Source organism: Anguilla anguilla, chromosome 15 (genome assembly GCF_013347855.1).
Source record: "Anguilla anguilla isolate fAngAng1 chromosome 15, fAngAng1.pri, whole genome shotgun sequence".
Classification (NCBI taxonomy): Eukaryota; Metazoa; Chordata; class Actinopteri; order Anguilliformes; family Anguillidae; genus Anguilla; species Anguilla anguilla.
In genome coordinates, this window is record NC_049215.1 from 36,635,457 (window position 1) to 36,656,960 (window position 21,504).

General features: G+C 50.8%; 1 protein-coding gene across 8 annotated transcripts in view; it reads left to right on the forward strand.

Moving 5' to 3' along the window:
• Positions 1-21,504, forward strand: part of dgkh (diacylglycerol kinase, eta) — a 51,573-nt gene that overhangs the window by 1,130 nt on the left and 28,939 nt on the right. For 2 of the 8 annotated variants that reach the window (XM_035393614.1, XM_035393617.1), the window contains exons 1-4: positions 634-1,170; positions 13,793-13,903; positions 14,849-15,004; positions 16,801-16,881. In XM_035393614.1, the coding sequence (XP_035249505.1) occupies positions 868-1,170; positions 13,793-13,903; positions 14,849-15,004; positions 16,801-16,881 (651 nt within the window). In that variant the 5' untranslated portion in view covers positions 634-867. Of the gene's footprint in view, positions 1-633; positions 1,171-13,792; positions 13,904-14,848; positions 15,005-16,800; positions 16,882-19,433; positions 19,623-21,504 lie in introns of those variants that run through there. The other 6 variants (XM_035393619.1, XM_035393621.1, XM_035393615.1 and 3 more) reach the window with 5 other exon arrangements.

The window sequence follows — 21,504 nt, forward strand, 5'->3', positions numbered from 1 at the left end:
CTCTGTTTAGGGCCCAGACCACGTTTTTAAATATCATTCCTCGTTTCCCACCACACATAATCCCTGGCAGCATTAAGCCTACACATTGTGCGTTGATTCTAATCTTTTTTTTGCCGGAAAGTATTGGGGGAGGAAGCATGACTTAAACAGGGTTATGTTGTTCCTTTTGATACACAATGAACAATTGTGTACACTTTTGTAACAATCTGTAAAATAAACACGACTGCATTGTATTTTGTTACTGAACCGTAGATGGACACTGATAAATAAAAAAGCATGCAACATACTGGGATTTCCTGTACATGCTATGATATTGTTGTTACCAATTATGAAAATGAATGCATAAATAATATGCCACAACAAACGGCGGCTGGTGCATTTTAACTGATTTATGCTACGTGCATGTGAAACTTAATTGCATTCATTTACTAATTCCCCAATTAATTGCAACAACATAATGTGTCGTTATTTACTTGTATTGAACTGTATGGCGTTTTCCTGTTGTTCTGTATTTAATTTAAACATTATAAACATTTGATACGGAACGAAATTAAATCAATTGCTAAACCATCCAACTCCCGCGCGTTTACTGTAGGCTACTGTAGCCAATACTCTAACCAGACTCCTCTCGGAATAACCACTAGGGTTTGCTACGGACATTTCCTCCCGTTATAGATGGGTTAGACAACGGAGGCAGAACCAAGTCTCGGTTGACACAGACTGCAGCCACAAAACGCTAGAAAGGAAGCTTCGCGGAGGCGGTGGATTGTGTCTGAACATGGCAGGTCTGAATGAGTACAGCGGCTCCGGTCGCGCGGTAGAATAGGCGAGCGTGTGTCGCTTTCGGGTGGGAGCAGAGAGAGGAAGATGGCGGGGAAGAGAACTGCTTTTCAGCCGCTGTCCAGCTCTCGCGTCCCGGAGAGGAAGGGAGCGGCTGACCGCGTCAAGCCTAATGTGGAGTGGTGCTCTTCTACCACCCACCAGGAGCCGGAGAAAGGAGCCCCTTCCACAGCGGGAACTGGCAGTGGCAGCGCCGGGATTCACCAGCACGCCGGAGGGGCCGTTGGAGGACCAGGTCCGGTGGACGAGTCCTCCGATAGCGAAGGAGAACAGGAAGGCCCCCAGAAACTCATCAGAAAAGTGTCCACCTCCGGGCAGATCAGGAGCAAGGTAAGCAACAGATGGGGGTCTGTGGTCTACAGGAGATTAGCCAGCATGCACGTACTATGCATTGAAAACGCGCCTATTCTACCTGGACCATTTCTCTATACTTGTTCGTTTAAAAAATAACAACTGTGTGTGTGTGTGTGTGTGTGTGTGTGTGTGTGTGTGTATATATATATATATGAGTGAGAGAGAGAAGCAAACATGTACGTATACATGTATATATTTAGTGAGAGAAGCAAACTGGCAAACTGTTGAATGCTTTTTGCTTTAAAATAGGCTACTGTACAACTGAGGATGGAGTGAAGGACACAGGTAAATGTTGAATAAAACAAACGAGAAAATGCTCGTCATTAAAGTGATTGATACCAGCTATGGGAATCATTTTCTTTTTGAATGTTGCAATATTTTAATTATAAAGCAAATCATTAAAAGCAAATAAGAATCTTGAGTGGAGTCCCAGTGAGTGTATGAGTGTAATGTTTTTTTAAAAGGCAGTGGAATTATTCAGTGTAATGATTTATTGAGGCTGATTTTTCAATATCCTATGAACAAGCACTTAAGAATAATCCATCAACGTACACAGTATACTGAAAGTCCTGACATACCGTAAACGCTTGTGTTTTATTTAACAATAAACAGGGGTCTCTATAAAAGAGTTATATTGTAAATTGAAGTACACATAAGTGCGAATAATAAAACTAAAGTCCATCTGGGAGAGATATGAAGGGGGCAGTGTTTTGGCTCTTAAGACCAGTCATGTCAGCTCATCTGTCTGAGTGACATGTTACCAGGCCTGCTGCACTTTGACTACAGCACAATGAATAACTCATTTCTTGTTCTTTTCAGATCCACTCAATAACTGACAGCTGCTTCACACCCCCATTGCATTATTTAGGAAGGCTATTTTTAGAAGGTTACAACACTAGTTCTGCAAAGTGATGTGGGCGGGGCCTGCTTTTTCATGCTAATTAGTGGTTACAAAAAACCAGAAGAGTAAATAATATGCCCTATTCTTCCCTGTAGTATCAAGTGTTACTCCAGTGCAGCTGAATCCCAGTCAGATTTGCAGGCTCCCTTGCAGAGTTTTCAGTGGCTTTTTTCATGTGGTGGTCTGTCCTGTTTGTCACATATATTATACTGCATATCTCTATACTGAAAAGGGGTGTAGCCTTACTGAAGGCAACAACTGCATGTGCTTCATGTTTGGAGTTTTGGCTTTTCATGATTTAGAGTGGGAGGCAGAGTTAGGGTTAGATTGACATGGTGTACCTGGATGGGCGGAGTTATTGTTAGAGTGACGTGGGTGTACCTGGATGGGCGGAGTTATTGTTAGAGTGACGTGGGTGTACCTGGATGGGCGGAGTTATTGTTCGAGAGACATGGGCGTACCTGGATACGCTGGGTGTTGACTCCACTGTGCATCATAGCGATCTGTGGACTCCAATACATTTTAGGCATTTAGCAGATGCTCCTATCCAGACAGACTTGGAGAGATTATATTCTTTTACATTCAGTCTATTTATACAGCTGGATATTTCAGTGGAGCAGTTCAGGTGAAGTGCCAATGCCAAGTCCAGGGCCCTGTTTCACTAACTATGCATGCTACTCAAACTTGGGGTATGCGTTTATGGGGGGTTGAGTTGTTTCACTAAATTAAAGCGGGTGAAGTCAGGGAGGGTTAGTGCCCGTCACTCTGCTGCTAATGAGTGGTGCTAACTAGCTGTGCTAACAAGCGGCGCTAACTAGCTGAGGCCTGCTGTCCGATGACAAGCGCAGATCTCCCACAATGCACTGCACATGACTTAGAGGCACTCCGCCCGGTCTGGAGTGGGGTCTGTTTGCCACTGAGGCCCCTAGCACCAGCCCACAGCTAGCACCCAGCAGCCAGTACACTGTGCATCTGCTACTGCAGGAGTGTGTGGTGACACCCCCACCAAGCCACTGACGCCATGGCAACCACCAGACATATCTTCATCTAGGTAATGTCCTCAGGAGAGAGTGAGAAAGTGAGAGACAGATGGAGAGACAGAGATGGAGAAAAGGCTTAAGTTGATGTGTCACTAGAGGAAACACCATTTCAGATACACTTCTCTTCCACTCGAGATTGACTCCACGCCTCCACTCACTCTCTTACCTTCTTCCTGTTCTGTTCCTCACTTCTGGAAGCAGATGGAGCTTCGTCTGTAGTGCGTGTACATCTGCTTTCAGCAAGCAGAGAATCCATCGCATGTTCATTTGCTTTTGGCTGGCAGAGAAAAAAAGTGTTATTTTGCTTTCAGCTGGCAGATGAAGCAACATGTGTTTGTTTGCTTCTGGCTGTTTTAGCTGCTGGTGTGTTGTGCAGTATAATGAGAGGGGTGGATGGGTGCTGCAGAGCTGTAGGGCTGTAAACCTGTAGAGCTGTAAGGTTGTAGGGCTGTATAGCTGTAAGGCTGTATAGCTGTAGGGCTGTAGGGGTGTAGTGCTGTAGGGCTGTAGGGCTGTAAAGTTGTAGATCTGTAGAGCTGTAGGGCTGTAGTGCTGTAGGGCAGTAGGGCTGTAGGGCTGTAGGGCTGTATAGCTGTAGGGCTGTAGTGCTGTAGAGCTGTAGGGGTGTAGGGCTGTAGAGCTGTAAGGTTGTAGGGCTGTAGAGCTGTAAGGCTGTAGAGCTGTAGGGCTGTAGAGCTGTAGGGCTGTTGGGCTGTAGGGCTGTAGGGCTGTAAGGCTGTAGAGCTGTAGAGCTGTAGAGCTGTAGGGCTGTAGAGCTGTAGGGCTGTAGGGCTGTAGAGCTGTAGGGCTGTAGGGCTGTAGGGCAGTAGGGCTGTAGGGCTGTAAGGCTGTAGGGCTGTAGGGCTGTAGAGCTGTAGAGCTGTAGGGCTGTAAGGCTGTAGGGCTGTAGGGCTGTAGGGCAGTAGGGCTGTAGGGCAGTAGTGCTGTAGGGCTGTAAGGCTGTAGAGCTGTAGGGCTGTAGAGCTGTAGGGCTGTAGAGCTGTAGAGCTGTAGAGCTGTAGGGCTGTAGAGCTGTAGGGCTGTAAGGCTGTAGAGCTGTAGGGCTGTAGAGCTGTAGGGCTGTAGAGCTGTAGGGCTGTAGGGCTGTTGAGCTGTAGGGCTGTTGAGCTGTATGGCTGTAAAGTTGTAGATCTGTAGGGCTGGGTCACCAAATCTGTGTTGGGGGGGGTAAACCTCTGCAGGCCTCCCCTGACCCAGGCCCCCCCAGGGCCGTGGATATCAGTCTGAGCTGGTTTCTCACCCCAGTTGCGCTGGCCTCTGTAGCCTGCTGCCGCGGAGCTTGTTCCTCCGTTAATAAAACATTAGCGGTTTCGGCGGGTGGGCGGGCGGGAGGAAGAGAGAGAGAGAGAGAGAGAGAGAGCTCCTTGTCCACTGAACGCCCCAGGCCGCACCCTCCCGCGACGGCTCGGCGGGGTACGGTCGTAGCGATGCCGCTCCCAGTGACCCACATCCGCGCGCGCACTGGCGCCAGCTCTCCCGCCGCCACAGAGGACGCAAACCCCGCCGTCGCTGTTCTACACTGAGCGCGCTCAAAGCAGCCGCTAACATAGGCCCACGTGGTTTTGGAAGAATGCGCATGTGCGTGGGCTAAAATCTTACGGAAATGTAAAAAAAAAAAAAAAAAAAAAAAAAAAACTTATTTTTAAAAGTAGAAAACCTCTCCACAAACCACTGGGGCGATATGAGCTTTTTAGAAAGTGATTACTTCCCCATTTCCAGCTGCAAAATTCAGTGCAGTTTTTTCCACTGATGTTTTGTGTCTTTGCAGAATTTCCAGGTAGTTCAGTGTTTTACCTCGATAGGCTCATCCATGCCCACAGTAGCTGAAGTGTGATTGGTTAGACAGGCAAAATTACACCTAATGCTGGCTCCTGAAGAGAGGCGTAGCTGGTTTAGAGTCACGGATGAGTGCTCTGTGCTCAAGGAACAGAAGAGTGTGCTACCTCAGACCCAAACTAAAGCAGGCCTCTAAAGCTACCTCAGACCCAACCTAAAGCAGGCCTCTAAAGCTGCCTCAGACCCAACCTAAAGCAGGCCTCTAAAGCTGCCTCAGACCCAACCTAAAGCAGGCCTCTAAATTTAGCCTTGGTCTGCTTTTCAGCCCGGTTGCGTAATCTGTTTCAAACGAGGCCTTAACAGAGTTTGGCTCGTTTGGCCAGTGATCAGCATCATCAGCGTGATCAGCATCATCAGCGTCATCCACAGTGGATTCCCATTCCCTTCCCACAGGGAGGTTACATCTGTGGCCTTGTTACTGAAATGAGCGGTGCAGTCATGCTGGGGTGTGCTTGGGTGGGTTTTCATACTCTTTCGAGGGAATTAGGAGACATGGCAGGCTTTTCAGCTCCTGCTCCAGAGGCTATTGCTTCAGTTCTTCAGAATGCTCTCACTGCACCTCAGTCTCTCGTTTGCGATTGGCTGTCCAGCTAATTCTATTACAACAGTGGCCTGAGGTGATTGGCTGTTCGGCTGATTCTATTACGACAATGGCCTGACACTCAGCATAAACAGCGCACTATTGTGAAACCGTAGAGCAGAGAGCAAATTGTTTGTTGATGATGTAATTACCATTAGATTCATTTATAATGCATGAAGCCCATTTCCATTCTATTAGCGATCATCTTCCCCGGCTTATGATGCTTTGAGTGTAGCGCTACGCAGCGGCCCCCCAGGTCCCCCGCATTCACAGTGTAGCGTTACCCAGCGCCCCCCCCCAGGTCCCCCGCTGATGATGCTTTGAGTGTAGTGCTATGCAGCGGCCCCCCAGGTCCCCCGCTGATGATGCGATTATGCAGGGACACAGAGCATTAGCGAGGGAGGGGAACGTCGCCCGCGGCAACGCGACGCCAGCGGCTGGCCTTCACAGGCAGCCTCCAGATGAGCACACAGACATAACGCGCATTACCAATCAGCAATTAGCATCAGCCGTCTGCTGGAGTTCAGGCCTGCAGCCGAGCCGAACGCTGCAGCCGAGCCAAACGCTGCAGCCGAACCGAACGCTAGCAGTTATAAACCAGCATGGCAAAATGAGCAGGGAGACAAAAAACCTCACCGTCCGCACAGGCGGGGTCAGCGAATCATCGCCGCCTCACACCTTTACTGAACTCTAACCCCCAGCAGGAGTGGGAGACGGTTCCAACAGCCAGGGCACGGGGACGACCCGTGCGGCACGGGGTCCAGCGTTAGCAGCGCTGTCGATAGCGCCTTCAGCGGCCTGTTACGCCCGTGTCAGCCTTCGGTCTGTCAGCGCACGAGGATGCCCCAACTAATCCGTTTACTCGCTCCGTCCGAAAGGATGCAGGGCAGACAGGGAGGGATATTAGATTGCTAATTCCATTAAAAAAGAATGATCCCGTGTTGGACCGAATGCGTTCATGTTGTCAGTCCGTCTTTATCTGACCACTCAAACTAGCTGTTACGCTACACACTAATCCTATTGAGTTGGTAGGATCTGGCAGAAGGCATGAGATGCTCCTTGCTTGTGATAAGCAGTTCTAGGCACATAAGATCAGGCTGTATTTGAACTGGCTCTGGATGCCTGGCTGGGGCTGTTCCCTTGTCTGTGAGCTGTGGATTGGGCTCTAATGATGCTGGCTTAACAGCGGCACATTCCTGTGCGTTTCTTCATACTGGGTCTACTGCTGCAGCATCCGCCCCCTGCACCCCCCCCCCAATCCCCCGAAGATAAAATAAAATTTAATGTCCCTCCTCCGACCCCCCCACCACGCTGTAGCTCAACATTCATTTGTCTGTCGTTTGAGCCGCCCACCCCCCCACCCTCAGAACTGCCCTCCTGACAGGGGCAATTGCTGCCTTCCGCGTTCCGCCTCCCACTGAAATAATGACTCAGTGTTCCTGCTGATGGGCAAATTACATAACCGCCATTCAGCCGCTTCACGCAGCAGCGGAGTCTTCAGAGAAGCAGGCCTTCCCCAAGCAGAGTAAACTCCGCCCTGCCACTGGGGCCCCAAGGACCCCATCCAGGCTCTAAGGCATCCAGGGGACTCCCATCATCGCTTACAAAGGGTTATATTTTTTTAAAAAGGTACTAAATATTTTCCCAAATCTATATATAGTAACTGCACATCAGGTCTCTCCTGGGACCCCTAACAGTACCTTCAATAACCCCCAGGGTCCCACACACCCCCCTGCTGAAACCCCAGGCTGCACAGCATTCCCTACAGCAGGGATCATCAACTCTGGCCCTCAAATCCAAATCCAGCCCAGGTTTTCTTTTCTCCCGGGTAATTCGTGCTACTGATTGGCCAGACTGTCTTCACACCTGACTCCCAGGCAAAGGGAGGGTGGAAAACCAGCAGTTCTCGGCCCTCGAGTTGCTGATCCCTGCCCTACAGTATTCCCAGCAGTATTCCCTTCCTCAGAGACGGCGACACAGTCTGAAAAGATGGTCCCAAATTTGCCGGAGCAAGCATCAGAGACTTCTGGAGTCAGATACCTCAAGCAGGAACATCTGTTGCTTTTTAACATGAGGAGGGGTGTGCAGCAGTATTTGTTTTGTCTGTCCAGCAGACCCCAGTTCAGGCCACTGGCTAAACCCATGAGGTGACCCAAATGACCAGCAGAACGTCAAACCGGACCGAGGTGCAGTGATGCTCAAGGCCGGTGCTCTCTCAGTGCGTCAGTAGGTCCCAGCGAACACAGACAGCAGAAAGGCCGGCGCTTTCTCAGTGCGTCAGTAGGCCCCAGCGAACACAGACAGCAGAAAGGCCGGTGCTCTCTCAGTGCGTCAGTAGGCCCCAGCGAACACAGACAGCAGAAAGGCCGGTGCTCTCTCAGTGCGTCAGTAGGCCCCAGCGAACACAGACAGCAGAAAGGTTGGTGCTCTCTCAGTGCTTCAGTAGGCCCCAGCGAACACAGACAGCAGAAAGGCCGGTTCTCTCTCAGTGCGTCAGTAGGCCCCAGCGAACACAGACAGCAGAAAGGCCGGTGCTCTCTCAGTGCGTCAGTAGGCCCCAGCGCACACAGACAGCAGAAAGGCCGGTGCTCTCTCAGTGCGTCAGTAGGCCCCAGCGCACACAGACAGCAGAAAGGCCGGTGCTCTCTCAGTGCGTCAGTAGGCCCCAGCGCACACAGACAGCAGAAAGGCCGGTGCTCTCTGAGAGCTGAAAGACGTCAGGAGCAGCCTCCGACGTTCCCACCAGTCCTGCAGTTCCATCTCAGCACACCCTTCAGGGCAGCGCTTTTAACCCAAGTGACCTGCTCAAGTGCCATTTGCGCGACACGCGGCGTTCGGACCCGCGGCCTTTAGGGACCAGCCTGGAACCTGCTGCTCCGCCGCCAGGCAGCCGGAGAGCCGGAGACCAGCGGCCGCTCTGGGTGCCAGGCAGCCGGAGAGCCGGAGAGCAGCGGCCGCTCTGGGAGCGAGGCGGCCGGAGAGCCGGAGACCAGCGGCCGCTCTGGGAGCGAGGCGGCCGGAGAGCCGGAGACCAGCGGCCGCTCTGGGAGCGAGGCAGCCGGAGAGCCGGAGACCAGCGGCCGCTCTGGGAGCGAGGCAGCCGGAGACCAGCGGCCGCTCTGGGAGCGAGGCGGCGGGAGAGCCGGAGACCAGCGGCCGCTCTGGGAGCGAGGCAGCCGGAGACCAGCGGCCGCTCTGGGAGCGAGGCGGCCGGAGAGCCGGAGACCAGCGGCCGCTCTGGGAGCGAGGCAGCCGGAGACCAGCGGCCGCTCTGGGAGCGAGGCAGCCGGAGACCAGCGGCCGCTCTGGGAGCGAGGCAGCCGGAGACCAGCGGCCGCTCTGGGAGCGAGGCAGCCGGAGAGCCGGAGAGCAGCGGCCGCTCTGGGAGCGAGGCGGCGGCAGTCGGCTCATTATCAGCGCCGTCTTTTCAGCCAAAGTGCTCTTCTCTCCAGACAGCTCTCAGCCTTTCATTTCTCTGAAATGGAGTGAAAAGCCGCACTTTCAGCAAGTCCTCCTCCAATGAAAAGCCTGTCTAAGTGTCGCTGAGAGGCCCATTCCACAGGCCACAAACGTGCCAGAAACATCCGGGCCTGAAAACCGACCAATGGAAACGCAGATACCACACAGGGCCAATCAGCACATTTTACAATCGAGTCCTCTACAGAGGGTGCTGTTATTTTTTAATTACAAATTGTTTTCATCGGGAGTGCATCCATGTACATGAATAGAAACTATGCATTTCTGTTTGTCGGTTAGTATGACCTCAAAACAATACCTTTCCTTCGTACCCAGAGCCACCACTGATCTCTCAGCACTTCCTGCTGAATCTCCAATCAGCTTCCTTTAACCTTGGCTACAACCTTTCTGTTTCTGGCGATGTTGATGTTTGTGAGCGTGCTCACGAGAGGGAGGGATGATGCTGTGGTTGGAGGGCTGGTGGGTGCTCTGCATGTGCAGAGAGTGTGGAAGAGAGCAGTGATCCTGCTCCTCCCTCTCCTCTTTCCTCTCTCCTCTTTTCCCTCTCTCCTCTCCTCCCTCGCTCTTCTCCTCTCCCCCTCCTCTCTCGTTTCTTCCTGTGTTTGCGGTTCAGTGAGCGTGTTGGTCTTGCACGGCAGAGAGGGGGGAAGCAGGATTAGCGGTGTTAGCTGCAGCCGTGGTCGGGACGCAGGAGGGGAACCTGCAGGGCTAATGGTGGAGGAACAGGGAGTGCGACACGCCAGCGATGCCGTCAGGCCAGAACGGTCACCCGCGGTAACCGAGGCGGGGTCAGGTTTCGGTCGTAACCCCGGTGACCTGACCCGCCAGAGGTCAGATGGGCTTCCGGGCGCGGCCTGAAGCCTTAAAGTGGTGGGCCTGACAGGAGGAGGCGCGGTCTTTCGGCACCTGGAACAGGAGAAGGCCTGTGTGGGCTTAGACCCCCCCCCCCCCACTAGCCTGTTTCCTGCGCTACCTGTCACACATCTCTCCAGCGACAGCTTAATTAGCAGAGAAGCCAGAGCTGAGCTGCTGCAGTGAAGCCACTCGACCGGGAAAGCCGTCTCCCCGAGGGGGGGTTGGGGGGGGGGGGGGGGTTGCACTGGGATGAGCGCGTAGCATCGGGCCTACCCACGTATTTAACTGTGGCTATTAGCACAGCTAATTCAGCTATTGGCTGCACAGCTAATTCAGCTATTAGCACAGCTAATTCAGCTATTGGCACAGCTAATTCAGCAAGGTGGGGGGTGGGATTGAAGCCTCCCTCTCCTGGCATTTTGGGCATACCCTGAGCCTGGGTGCAGAGAGGGGGTTTGGGCCTACCCTGAGCCTGAGTTTGGCCAGCAGAGAGGGGGCGGGATCTGTCCAGCAGGAGAATGAAGGCCTGTTTTTATTGTTCGCTCTGCTCAGGAAACCACTGCTGTCTGCTATAATCCTTAATCACAGCTGCTGCGTGAGGTATAGCTGTGGGAGGGCGGCGAGGGCGAGAGAGAGAGAGAGAGAGAGTAGGTGTGTGCGTGTGTGTGAGAATGTGTGTATGTGTGCATGTAAGTGTGTGTTTCAGGGAGAGAGAGAAGTGGTTGTGGGATTATTCAGATCTGTCTGGCACACAGCAGTTCTCTCTCTCTCACTTTAGCAAAGACACAGTCTATTAATAGATCTCTTCTTGTCCTACTTGGCAACAGGAAGGAACCATGGAGAAACTATGGTGGCCTAAACAGGCCACAGTTAATGGGGACATCAAATTGGAGCACACAACTTTTTTCACTGCTTAGCAGAAAAAAAGTTTTGCTAAGTTTTGGAGTGAGCGAAGAGAATACAGGCCTAAACTACACTCCAGCCTTTACAGCGCCTCATAAAGAAACACCAGTACCTCCTCCGTAATAAATTTTAAAAAAAACCTTGTACAGTAATTGCAGTTATACATTAACTCACAGTTGTCACTTAACACAGTTCTATATTCAGTTTCGCAATAATTCCAAATGATTTGTAAATAACCAGCAAGCTTTTGAAAAGCAGACCAAACAAGCACTTTCCCTCAGTTCTACTTCCTCATGGACCAATCAGGTGCTTATATGAGTGTTGTGGGGTTAGGGTTAGGGTTATCTGTAATCGCAGCATGGACGCAGTTGTTTTGAGGGGATTTTGCTGCGCAGTTTGCCTGTTGTCTGAATAAATCAAATATTCTTAAATTTTTTACAATACAAAATCGAAAAAAAAAAAATGTTTTTCACATTAAAAAAAAAAAGAAAACGGAAAGATAAACCACTTTGTGGTTAAACTGAACGGAGCCCAAAGACAGGCCATAGCCATTAAAGTGCTGACACATTGGCCCGGATCTGTACGTCCCTCTGGGGCTCCTTTAAAGAGGCCGGTTTGGAAAGGTGCCCTGTGGAAGAGCCTGGTGTGGGACAGGGTAGCAGGGTCACGTCCATGTGTCTGTCTGTGTGTCTGTCTGTCTGTCTGTGTGTCTGTCTGTCTGTCTGTGTGTCTGTCTGTCTGTGTGTCTGTCTGTCCGTGTGTCTGTCTGTCTGTCTGTCTGTGTGTCTGTCTGTCTGTCTGTGTGTCTGTCCATCTGTCTGTCTGTGTGTCTGTCTGTCTGTGTGTCTGTCTGCGGACCAGCCCCGTGCTGCAGCGGACACAGCTGTGCGCCAGGACGTTGGATCGCTGCGTTTCTGTGTGTAATTCTCCCTCTACGGCGCATATTTCCTCCGCTAAAAATATCCGCTCTGTATGCCGCGGATTCCCGCTGCGTTAAAGAGCGCCAGCGCGTCCCCACGCCCACGTCCCAACGCCAGCGCGTCCCCACGCCCACGCCAGCGCGTCCCGACGCCCGCGCCAGCGTGTCCCGACGCCCGCGCCAGCGCGTCCCCATGCATCCCCACGCCCACGCGTCCCCATGCCCACGCCCACGCCAGCGCGTCTCCCACACCCACGCCCGCGCCCCCCCACGCCCGCGTGTCCGCGGCGCGTCTGCAGAGGAGCGGGAGGGGAAACGCCGCCGGGTCGACAGCCTCGGGCGCTCGCCGCTGGGGCCGCCGCGAACGTCTGATGTCACAGGGCAGCAGGGCCAATGAGAAAGGCAAGGACGGGGGTGCAGAGGTCGGGAGGTCAGAGGTCACGCAGGCAGCGGATCTGAATTTAGCAGAGTTTAACTACATCCTCATGTCACGGAAGGGTGGGAAACGACCGCAAGAAAAGCAGTTCCTGCCCAGACCTCAAAGACAGCGTTTCCTGTGACTGGGAGATTGCTGTTATACGCAGAATATAACGTCTCTGTGGGTTAATACTGCATCAGATTACGAGCTGTACAAAACGCCACTCTGCCACATTCACCAGTGCTTCCTGGTTGTAATCTGAGGCATAAGCAAGCCAGCACAGCATCTTAGATGCGCTTCATATAAACAAGCTTAATAAATGGGCAGAACCAGACTCACGGATTAAGGCCTTGAAAATAAAAATAAAACGCTGCACTTCCACATTTTATCAAACGTTTTTTTAATGTGTAGCGGCAGTGTTGGATCCTAACTAGGCTCATTAGCTTGACCTTTCATTAGCAAGTGTGTTTGTGCACACCCGTTTGAAGAGATTCTCTCTAACTAAGCCATTTGTAGATGGCTGTGAACAGCTTTGATAGTTATTTGGATACAGACTTTTATGCATCCTAATCATTAGTGACAAAATGTCTTCACCCATGTAACACTGCTGTGCCCCCCCCCCAATCGCGTGGGGTCACATGACCTTGTTTAAACTGTGTATGTTCCTGTAACTGCATCCTTTTCCATAAAGCGTATCACACCATGCATTATTTCTCTTTGGTAAATGTTCCATAAAAGTTAAAACTAACTTAAAAATAAAAAACTGAAGTCATTCTGAACTAAAATAAGAACTCAAAACAAACATAAAATAAGAAACAGATGGAGAATGACAGAAGTCTGGGCCTCTGTGCAAGGAAGAGAATCATTTCTGGTCTTGGAGTAATGTGCACATGTTACTGTGTGTGTGTGCTTGTGTGTATGCGCATGTGTGTGTGTGTGTGTGTGTGTGTGTGTGTGCGTGCGTGCTTGTGTGTGGTGGGTGTGTAAACTAGTTTCTTCCCATTAGCCTTTGCTCTGATTCTCAGTCTGTTCCTTCCTGAGAAAGCCAGGCTGTCAGAGGGAAGCCGCTCACTTTAACCAGACACAGGAAGGGGTGAGAGACCCATTGGCTTTCTCACAGGGAGGAAGAGGAGGGTGATGTTTCCCAGGGTGGCTGTGTCTCCGTGGGGCTTAGGTGTGGATTAGAGCACAGTGCCGGCTCTACACTGACATAACTCAATTATCAGCAATTATCACCCAGGAATTAAATCAATCCGTCTGCAGGAAGACACACACTTAATGCTACAATCAGTTTCTTTGCACGATGGGGATGCAAGCCAAATTTACACCAACAGCTACATTTAGAAACATGATGTACTCACACATGCATTCGCGCATGTATGTATGTACCAGCATGGTGGTCTATGATTATAACCAGATTGACTGTTGGGGCGTACTGTATTTGGTGGGATCAGCACCGAAAGCTCAGCTTGCTCTTTCATGGCAGCCGGGTCTAAGGTGATGTCAGCATGAGGGAATGACATCATTGGCAAAGAGCAGAAGCTCCTCCCCCGGCATTGTGATGCCTGTACATTAATAAGTCCAGGAACAGGACTGATTGGGTACAGCACCACACTGGCTGATGGGAAATGTTTTGTCTTTTTTACAGACGAGCATAAAGGAGGGGCTTCTGCTGAAACAGACCAGCTCCTTCCAGCGGTGGAAAAAGCGCTACTTCAAACTGAGGGGCAGAACACTCTACTATGCCAAGGATTCCAAGGTAGGCCTTCACCTGGACACACCCACCATTCCTGCACCCTGAGGCTTCAGCTGTAGATCACATGACTATACCCAACGCCCAACACCCAACACCCATAATCTGCAAATCAGTCCCTTTAGCTGTAGATCACATGACTATACCCAACGCCCAACTCCCAACACCCATAATCTGCAAATCAGTCCCTTTAGCTGTAGATCACATGACTATACCCAACGCCCAACTCCCAACACCCATAATCTGCAAATCAGTCCCTTCAGCTGTAGATCACATGACTATACCCAACGCCCAACTCCCAACTCCCAACACCCATAATCTGCAAATCAGTCCCTTTAGCTGTAGATCACATTACTATACCCAACACCCATAACCTTCAACCCAGTCCCTTTAGCTGTAGATCACATGACTATACCAAACACTCAACACCCATAACACCATATGGGGGGTGGGATTGGGGGGGCAGGGACAAGTTGGGTGAGAGTAACCGCCGACTCTCAGTGAGGTAAGAGGGCGGGGCTCCAGACCTAACAGCCCCTGTGTGGCTCTCAGGGGGGTAAGAGGGCGGGGCTCCAGACCTAACGCCCCTGTGTGGTTGCCCTGTCGCAGGGGGGTAAGAGGGCGGGGCTCCAGACCTAACGGCCCTATGTGGTTGCCCTGTCGCAGGGGGGTAAGAGGGCGGGGCTCCAGACCTAACGGCCCTATGTGGTTGCCCTGTCTCAGGGGGGTAAGAGGGCGGGGCTCCAGACCTAACGGCCCTGTGTGGTTGCCCTGTCGCAGGGGGGTAAGAGGGCGGGGCTCCAGACCTAACGGCCCTATGTGGTTGCCCTGTCTCAGGGGGGTAAGAGGGCGGGGCTCCAGACCTAACGGCCCTGTGTGGTTGCCCTGTCGCAGGGGGGTAAGAGGGCGGGGCTCCAGACCTAACGGCCCTGTGTGGTTGCCCTGTCGCAGGGGGGCGGCGTGCTGTCCCGGTGGCAGGAGCGGGCCTACCGCGTGTCCCGGAGCCGGGTGTGCTGGAGGGTGCTGTCCGTGTGCTGGACGGGGCCCCGTCGCGCCCCCCCGCACCTGGGCGCCAGCGGCTCGGAGGAAGGGTTGGTGGCAGTTCGGGTCAGCAGCAGTGGCCTCCAGTTCTTACGAGCGCCGAAGCTCTATTGGCTGGCCTCCCGTGCATCCGCTTGTCCACCGCGTATCGCAGACGGCATTACCCAGCATGCCTGCTCTCCGCCCGCTCCTCATTCGGTCCGGAATGAGGGAGAGCAGAGCAGCGCCCCCTGGTGATGCCGCTCATGACCCATTCCCCACCCTCCAGCTCAAACCCATGTTGGGGGCCGAGGAATGGGGCCACTGTCTTTGTCCCACAGGGCTCAGTCCATCCGTAGAACTCAAACTCCCATGAGCACAGGAGGAGGAAGCGCTCGGTGTCTCTGACCTCATCGCTGTTTCCTGTACGCTGTTTCCTGTACGCTTTCCGAGTCCAGCCTCTAGCCTGCTTCATTATCCACGTTTTCTCTCTGTCCTGAGTCAAGGCTCAAATTCACCCCCTAAATCAGAACAGCGACGGTCACAAAATCGCTAAAAAAGGGACCCAGTCTGCAATCCTGTTCTTACAGCAGCACAATCCCACAGATCTGGTCTCCCTGAATGCCAAAACACAACCACATTTATCGCATTATGCCCTGCATTTCTTTAGCCTGGCATCCAATTTTGTGATTTCAGTTTTGGACACAAGTACCAGAGTCATTGCTAGAACTCCAGCACCAGTTTCTCCTGGACCCGCAATAGAAGAGGAATATAGAGAATGAATATATCCAGGTTGAGAAAGGAATTTAAAATGATCAGTCTTCAGTCTTTGGCCTTGGAAAAGGTTTTATAAATTTTTGACGAGCAGTCAAATAGGCCGAGCTGTCCCACCCTGGGGGTGGGGAAAACCCCAGCGAAACGTGGGGGGGGGGGGGGGTGCTGGACTTTCCAAACCTGTGACACAGAGGGAGAGAACGCGCCCGGCGGTGCCGGGGTGACGTCATGCCACACGGTCGGAGGCTGGCACAGCTGAGGGCACCGTTAGAGGTGGCAAAGCCCCCCCTCTGTCACACCTCCCCCGCTGAGAGCGCTGGACCATTTGCTCAAACGCTGAAACATAAGCGAAAGTGTTACACGTGAACGCCCACATCACAAGGACCCATTTACAGACATAATGTCTACGTCTGAACAGCTGTGGCCCTCGAGAGCTTGAAGCCAACGCCATTGAACATTGCAGGAGTCATTCGATATTTCCACCCCTTGGCTTTTCACAAGCAGCATGGAATTCATGCGGTTAAACAGTTAAGAGTCTAATTAACGAGATTCATGGGGAGGGAAATACCAAACGACCTCCAGCCGTCCAGGGCCACTGCTGAGCATTCCTCCATTTTCACCTCCCCAGATCAGTCATCATATAGAATATAAGGACATATCTGAGTACAGACACACTGGACAGATCTCAGTACAGACACACTGTGGACAGATATCAGTACAGACACACTGTGGACACATCTCAGTAGAGACACACTCTCGACAAATCTCAGTATAGACACACTATGGACACATCTTAGGAGAGAGTCAGTGGATAGATCTGAGTTAGTCTCAAATCACACGTTAAATCCACAGACATTTTACAAAGTGATTCTGATACAAAATGCTTATATTAGTTGTAGGAAGGCAAGCAAAGAATCTTGGCCTCACTCTGGCAAAGATGACAACATTCTGATGTGATATAACGAGCAACAACTCCACTGAAGGAGTTTACCTGACAAGCAGCAATGCCATCCATGACCTCCCTTTAAGTCTCTGTTAATGAGGTCATAGGTCATAGGTCATTGCCCCCGTTTACCGTGCCCCCCTGCACTCTCTCCTTCTGTTTACAGTCTCTCATTTTTGACGAAGTGGATCTGTCCGATGCCAGCGTTGCAGAATCCAGCACCAAGAATGTCAACAACAGCTTCACGGTAGGCAGCCATTTTGATGAATTACTTCTGTGCCACGGAACAAGTTAAGGAGGCCTGCTGTAATGTGGTTCCACTCACAGACCATGTAAACACTCTGTAGGAGTGGCCAAGTGACTGTTGGTTCAGGTGGGAACAATTTTAAAGAAACATCACAGGACTAAGAGGACCTCAAACCTCCTGCTGTGAAGAATGTACTGAGCAAGAATATTCAAAACTTTTTGGCTTGTTTACTTTGATCTTTTTATAATCTATTTTTGAAAACCATTAGACAAATATTAAGATATGTATTTACCATGGTGTAGCTACACCTTAATCCTAAAAGTTAAATGCTAATCATCTCTATAAATTCTCAACTGAGTAAATTTAAAGGAATTCTAATTTCATTGCTCTTTCTTCAACTGTCTGCTTTTTTCATTTTGAGAGATGAACTGAGAAGTTCTGATGTTTTAAAGAATTTAAAAGAATGGCTGTCTTACACACCCCCCCGCACTGTTCCAAGCGGGGGCTCAGAGGACATGTGGAAGGACAGCATTTTGCATGGGTTTCCAAGTCTCTTACAAAGTCTAAGTGTAACAGTAATTACAGACCACTTTCCCTGCTGAATATATACTTAAAAGAAAAACAACATCTGCAAAGATTAATGAACAGTGTTCTGCCAGTGGTTCTATTATTAGACGGTGATGAAAAAATGTTCTTGCAGGGATTGCTATAGTGTCAGTCTGCAGTTGCCCGTACTTGCTGTAGCATCCAGGAATATACGAAACAGGGACTTAACTTTACTACACTGAGGCTGAAAGGAAGTTAAAACAAAACTCTGTTTCTGAAAATGACATTTCATCTGGACTTCAGACCTTTACAGTAAATTTGTTTGTATCAGAAATGTCTAAAAATGAAATAATTCAAAAATATATGCGACTGATTCTAAATATTTTCTACAGTGTATGGTCTGAAGAGTACAGAGGTGCTGTTGACTAATTAAAGACTTTTCAGCATTAATTACCATCTGGTTCTGCTTGCCTGTGTGAGGAAACGTGGGCGTGTCCGTTGGAGTCTTCTCTCTGAGCAGCTGGCAGCCTTGCCACAGCAGACTGGCTTTGTGCATCGGTGTGTGTGCCATATATCGTGTACTGTGTACTGTGTACTGTGTGGCGTGTGCCATATACCGTGTGCAGTGTGGCGTGTGCCATATACCGTGTACTGTGTACTGTGTGGCATGTGCCATATACCGTGTGCAGTGTGGCGTGTGCCATATACCGTGTGCAGTGTGGCGTGTGCCATGTATCGTGTGGCGTGTGCACCGGTGTGGCGTGTGTTGAATTGTCATGTAAAATGGAGACGGGGAGCAGCGAGGGCAGCACACTGCTCTATAAACAGCAGACAGCTCCCAGGCCGGCTATAAAAAGACAGGGAAGTGAAGCAGAGTAAACCTCCAGGGGAAAAGATGAGCTATAAATAGCACCTGTCCCTTTTGTGTCAGAGTGAGTACGTCTTGCACAATGTGACTGCTGCCACTGTGTGAAGCCGAGAAGTGTGTGTTGTGTGTGTGTGTGTGTGCGTGTGTGTGTACGCGTGCGTGTCTGAGTGTGTATGAGTGTGCGTGTGTGTATGCACATATGTGTATGTACGTGCTTGTGCACTGTCTGTGTATGTATGCGTGTACTGTGTGTGTGCATGTGTGTATGCCTGTATGGAGTTTTCCTGCAGCATTTACGATAATTTGCTCAGTTTTTTGCAACGTGCTCTTGGCATACTAATTTACAGTCTATGAGGAAGAGGCGACACCATCTCTCTGCTCGTGAGTTCCTTTTTCAGGAGAGCACATCATGAGAACATCGTGCTGAGAGCAGTGCTATTATCGCACGCTATTTTCTCATGATAATAGCGCTATTATATCATTAGACTCTGTTCAGGTCTTTATTACACTGTGTACCATATCACTGATGAGCTCCAAGCTTGACAAATGTATGTCTTTTCAAAAAGGAGAGAAACATTATTTCTCTCTCCAAATAAAGACTCACGGGTGTGCTCAGATTCTGCTGATGGTTGAGTGAAGCCCTTTCTGATGCAATGAAAACCAGTTTATTTTCCAAACTGAAAAAACTGAAATGTGCACTCACAGTCTTAATGCATGCACTAACTCTTGAAGAGTAGGCTTGTGTGTGTTTGTGTGTGTGCATGCGGGCGTGCATGTGTGTTTGTGTGCGTGTGTGCGTATGTGTGCGTGTGAGTGCGTGAATGTGTGTGTGTGCATGTGTGTATGTGTGCGTGTGGGTGCATGCGGGCGTGCGTGTGTGTGTATGTGTGCGCGTGTGTGTATGTGTGCATGTGCGTGCATGTCTGTGTAAGATTGGGAAAGACTGACAGGACGTTTTGAAGGGAATCCTCTGAATGATGTCATAATCAGGGGTGGACTTTGCTGTGAGGAGAGAGAGAGTGAGAGCAAGAGAGAGGGAGGGAGAGGGAGAGCAAGACAGAGGGAGAGAGAGAGAGGGAGGGAGAGCAAGAGAGACAGGAGAGAGAAAGAGAGAGTGAGAGCAAGAGAGAGGGAGGGAGAGGGAGAGCAAGAGCAAAAGAGGGAGAGAGACAGGAGAGAGAGAGGGAGAGAGAGACAGGAGAGATAGCAAGAGAGAGAGAGAGAGGGAGAGCAAGAGAGAGGGAGCGAGAGAGAGGGGGAGGTAGCGAAGGCTGTGATTTTCTCCATTTAAAGATGTCTCTCTGCTTCACAGACTTCCAGGGAACAGGTAATGGTGAATTGATTTTAAATAGCAGCAGGCTAATCTTCACCATGGCTTTGGTGCTGACTGAGAAGAGATGTGGATGAAATCTTGTGTGTGCGGATGTGTGCGCGCGTGTGTATGTGTTTGTGCGTGTGTGCATAAATATGTGTGCGTGGGTGTGTGCGTGCATGTGTGTGAATGTGTATAAATATGTGTTTGTGTGTGCGTGTGTGTATAAATGTGTGCATGTGTGTGTGAATGTGTATAAATGTGTGCGTGTTTGAAGGGGGTGTATGTGGGTAATGCTATTCTGGGGCTTGGCTGCCTATTGTATTTTTCATAGCTGCATTTTAATACAGCACAGTTATATGGTCTTTGATTAGGGTGGGGGGTGGGGGGGCCTCGGTAGCGGGTTAGATTAGGGTTCTCTCGGGTACGCCTGAAGCGCTGTCTGCACATCCCCAAAGCCACCGTTAGTTTTGGTTTCAGAAACGCGACTGCTTCACAGCGTGAGCCTGTGTGCTGCTGTGCTTCTGCTCTGTAAGACACAGGTGTGCTGCTGTGCTCCGTAAAGCACAGGTGTGCTGCTATGTCTGTAAAGCACAGGTGTGCTGCTGTGCTTCTGCGCTGTAAAGCACAGGTGTGCTGCTGTGCTCTGTAAAGCACAGGTGTGCTGCTGTGCTCTGTAAAGCACAGGTGTGCTGCTATGTCTGTAAAGCACAGGTGGGCTGCTATGTCTGTAAAGCACAGGTGTGCTGCAGTGCTCTGTAAAGCACAGGTGGGCTGCTGCGTTCTGTAAAGTACAGGTGTGCTGCTATGTCTGTAAAGCACAGGTGGGCTGCTGTGCTCTGTAAAGTACAGGTGGGCTGCTATGTCTGTAAAGCACAGGTGGGCTGCTATGTCTGTAAAGCACAGGTGTGCTGCAGTGCTCTGTAAAGCACAGGTGGGCTGCTATGTCTGTAAAGCACAGGTGGGCTGCTGTGCTCTGTAAAGTACAGGTGGGCTGCTGTGCTCTGTAAAGCACATGTGGGCTGCTGTGCTCTGTAAAGCACAGGTGGGCTGCTGTGCTCTGTAAAGCACAGGTGGGCTGCTGTGCTCTGTAAAGTACAGGTGTGCTGCTGTGCTCTGTAAAGCACATGTGGGCTGCTGTGCTCTGTAAAGCACAGGTGGGCTGCTGTGCTCTGTAAAGCACAGGTGGGCTGCTGTTCTCTGTAAAGCACAGGTGTGCTGCCGTGCTCTGTAAAGCACAGGTGTGCTGCCGTGCTCTGTAAAGCACAGGTGTGCTGCCGTGCTCTGTAAAGTACATGTGTGCTGCCGTGCTCTGTAAAGTACATGTGTGCTGCTGTGCTCTGTAAAGCACAGGTGTGCTGCTGTGCTCTGTAAAGCACAGGTGGGCTGCTGTGCTCTGTAAGGTACAGGTGTGCAGGCGTCTCTACACTTTAGGGAGACAGTACACAGGTGCACATTAAGCAGCAGGAATGGGCCGTTTTACAGGGCAAATACAGATCATGTGCTGTTCGGGGGGTTTTGGCAGGAGGAATTCTGGAGGTTGAAGGTACACTTGTGTTCAATTATATTACATATTAATGTACTGTGTGTGTGTGTGTGTGTGACTGTGTCTGAGTGTGTGACTGTGTATGTGTGTGTGTGTGAGTGAGTGTGCGCCTGTGTACGTACGTGTGTGTGTTTGCATACTGTCCTTTGTTCGAGCACCTATGTGTGGGTTTGTTTGAGTGTCTATGCGTTTGTGCTGGCATACGTGTGTAAATGCACTATTGTGAAAGAAGTGTTTGTCTGTGTGTGTGCCTGTGCATTCTATATTAAAATAAGCGCCCAGAGTCTATCAGGACTGTGCCATGTGTTCCTGCTTTAATATGCACAGAAGTGGAGCAGATAGACTGCATGT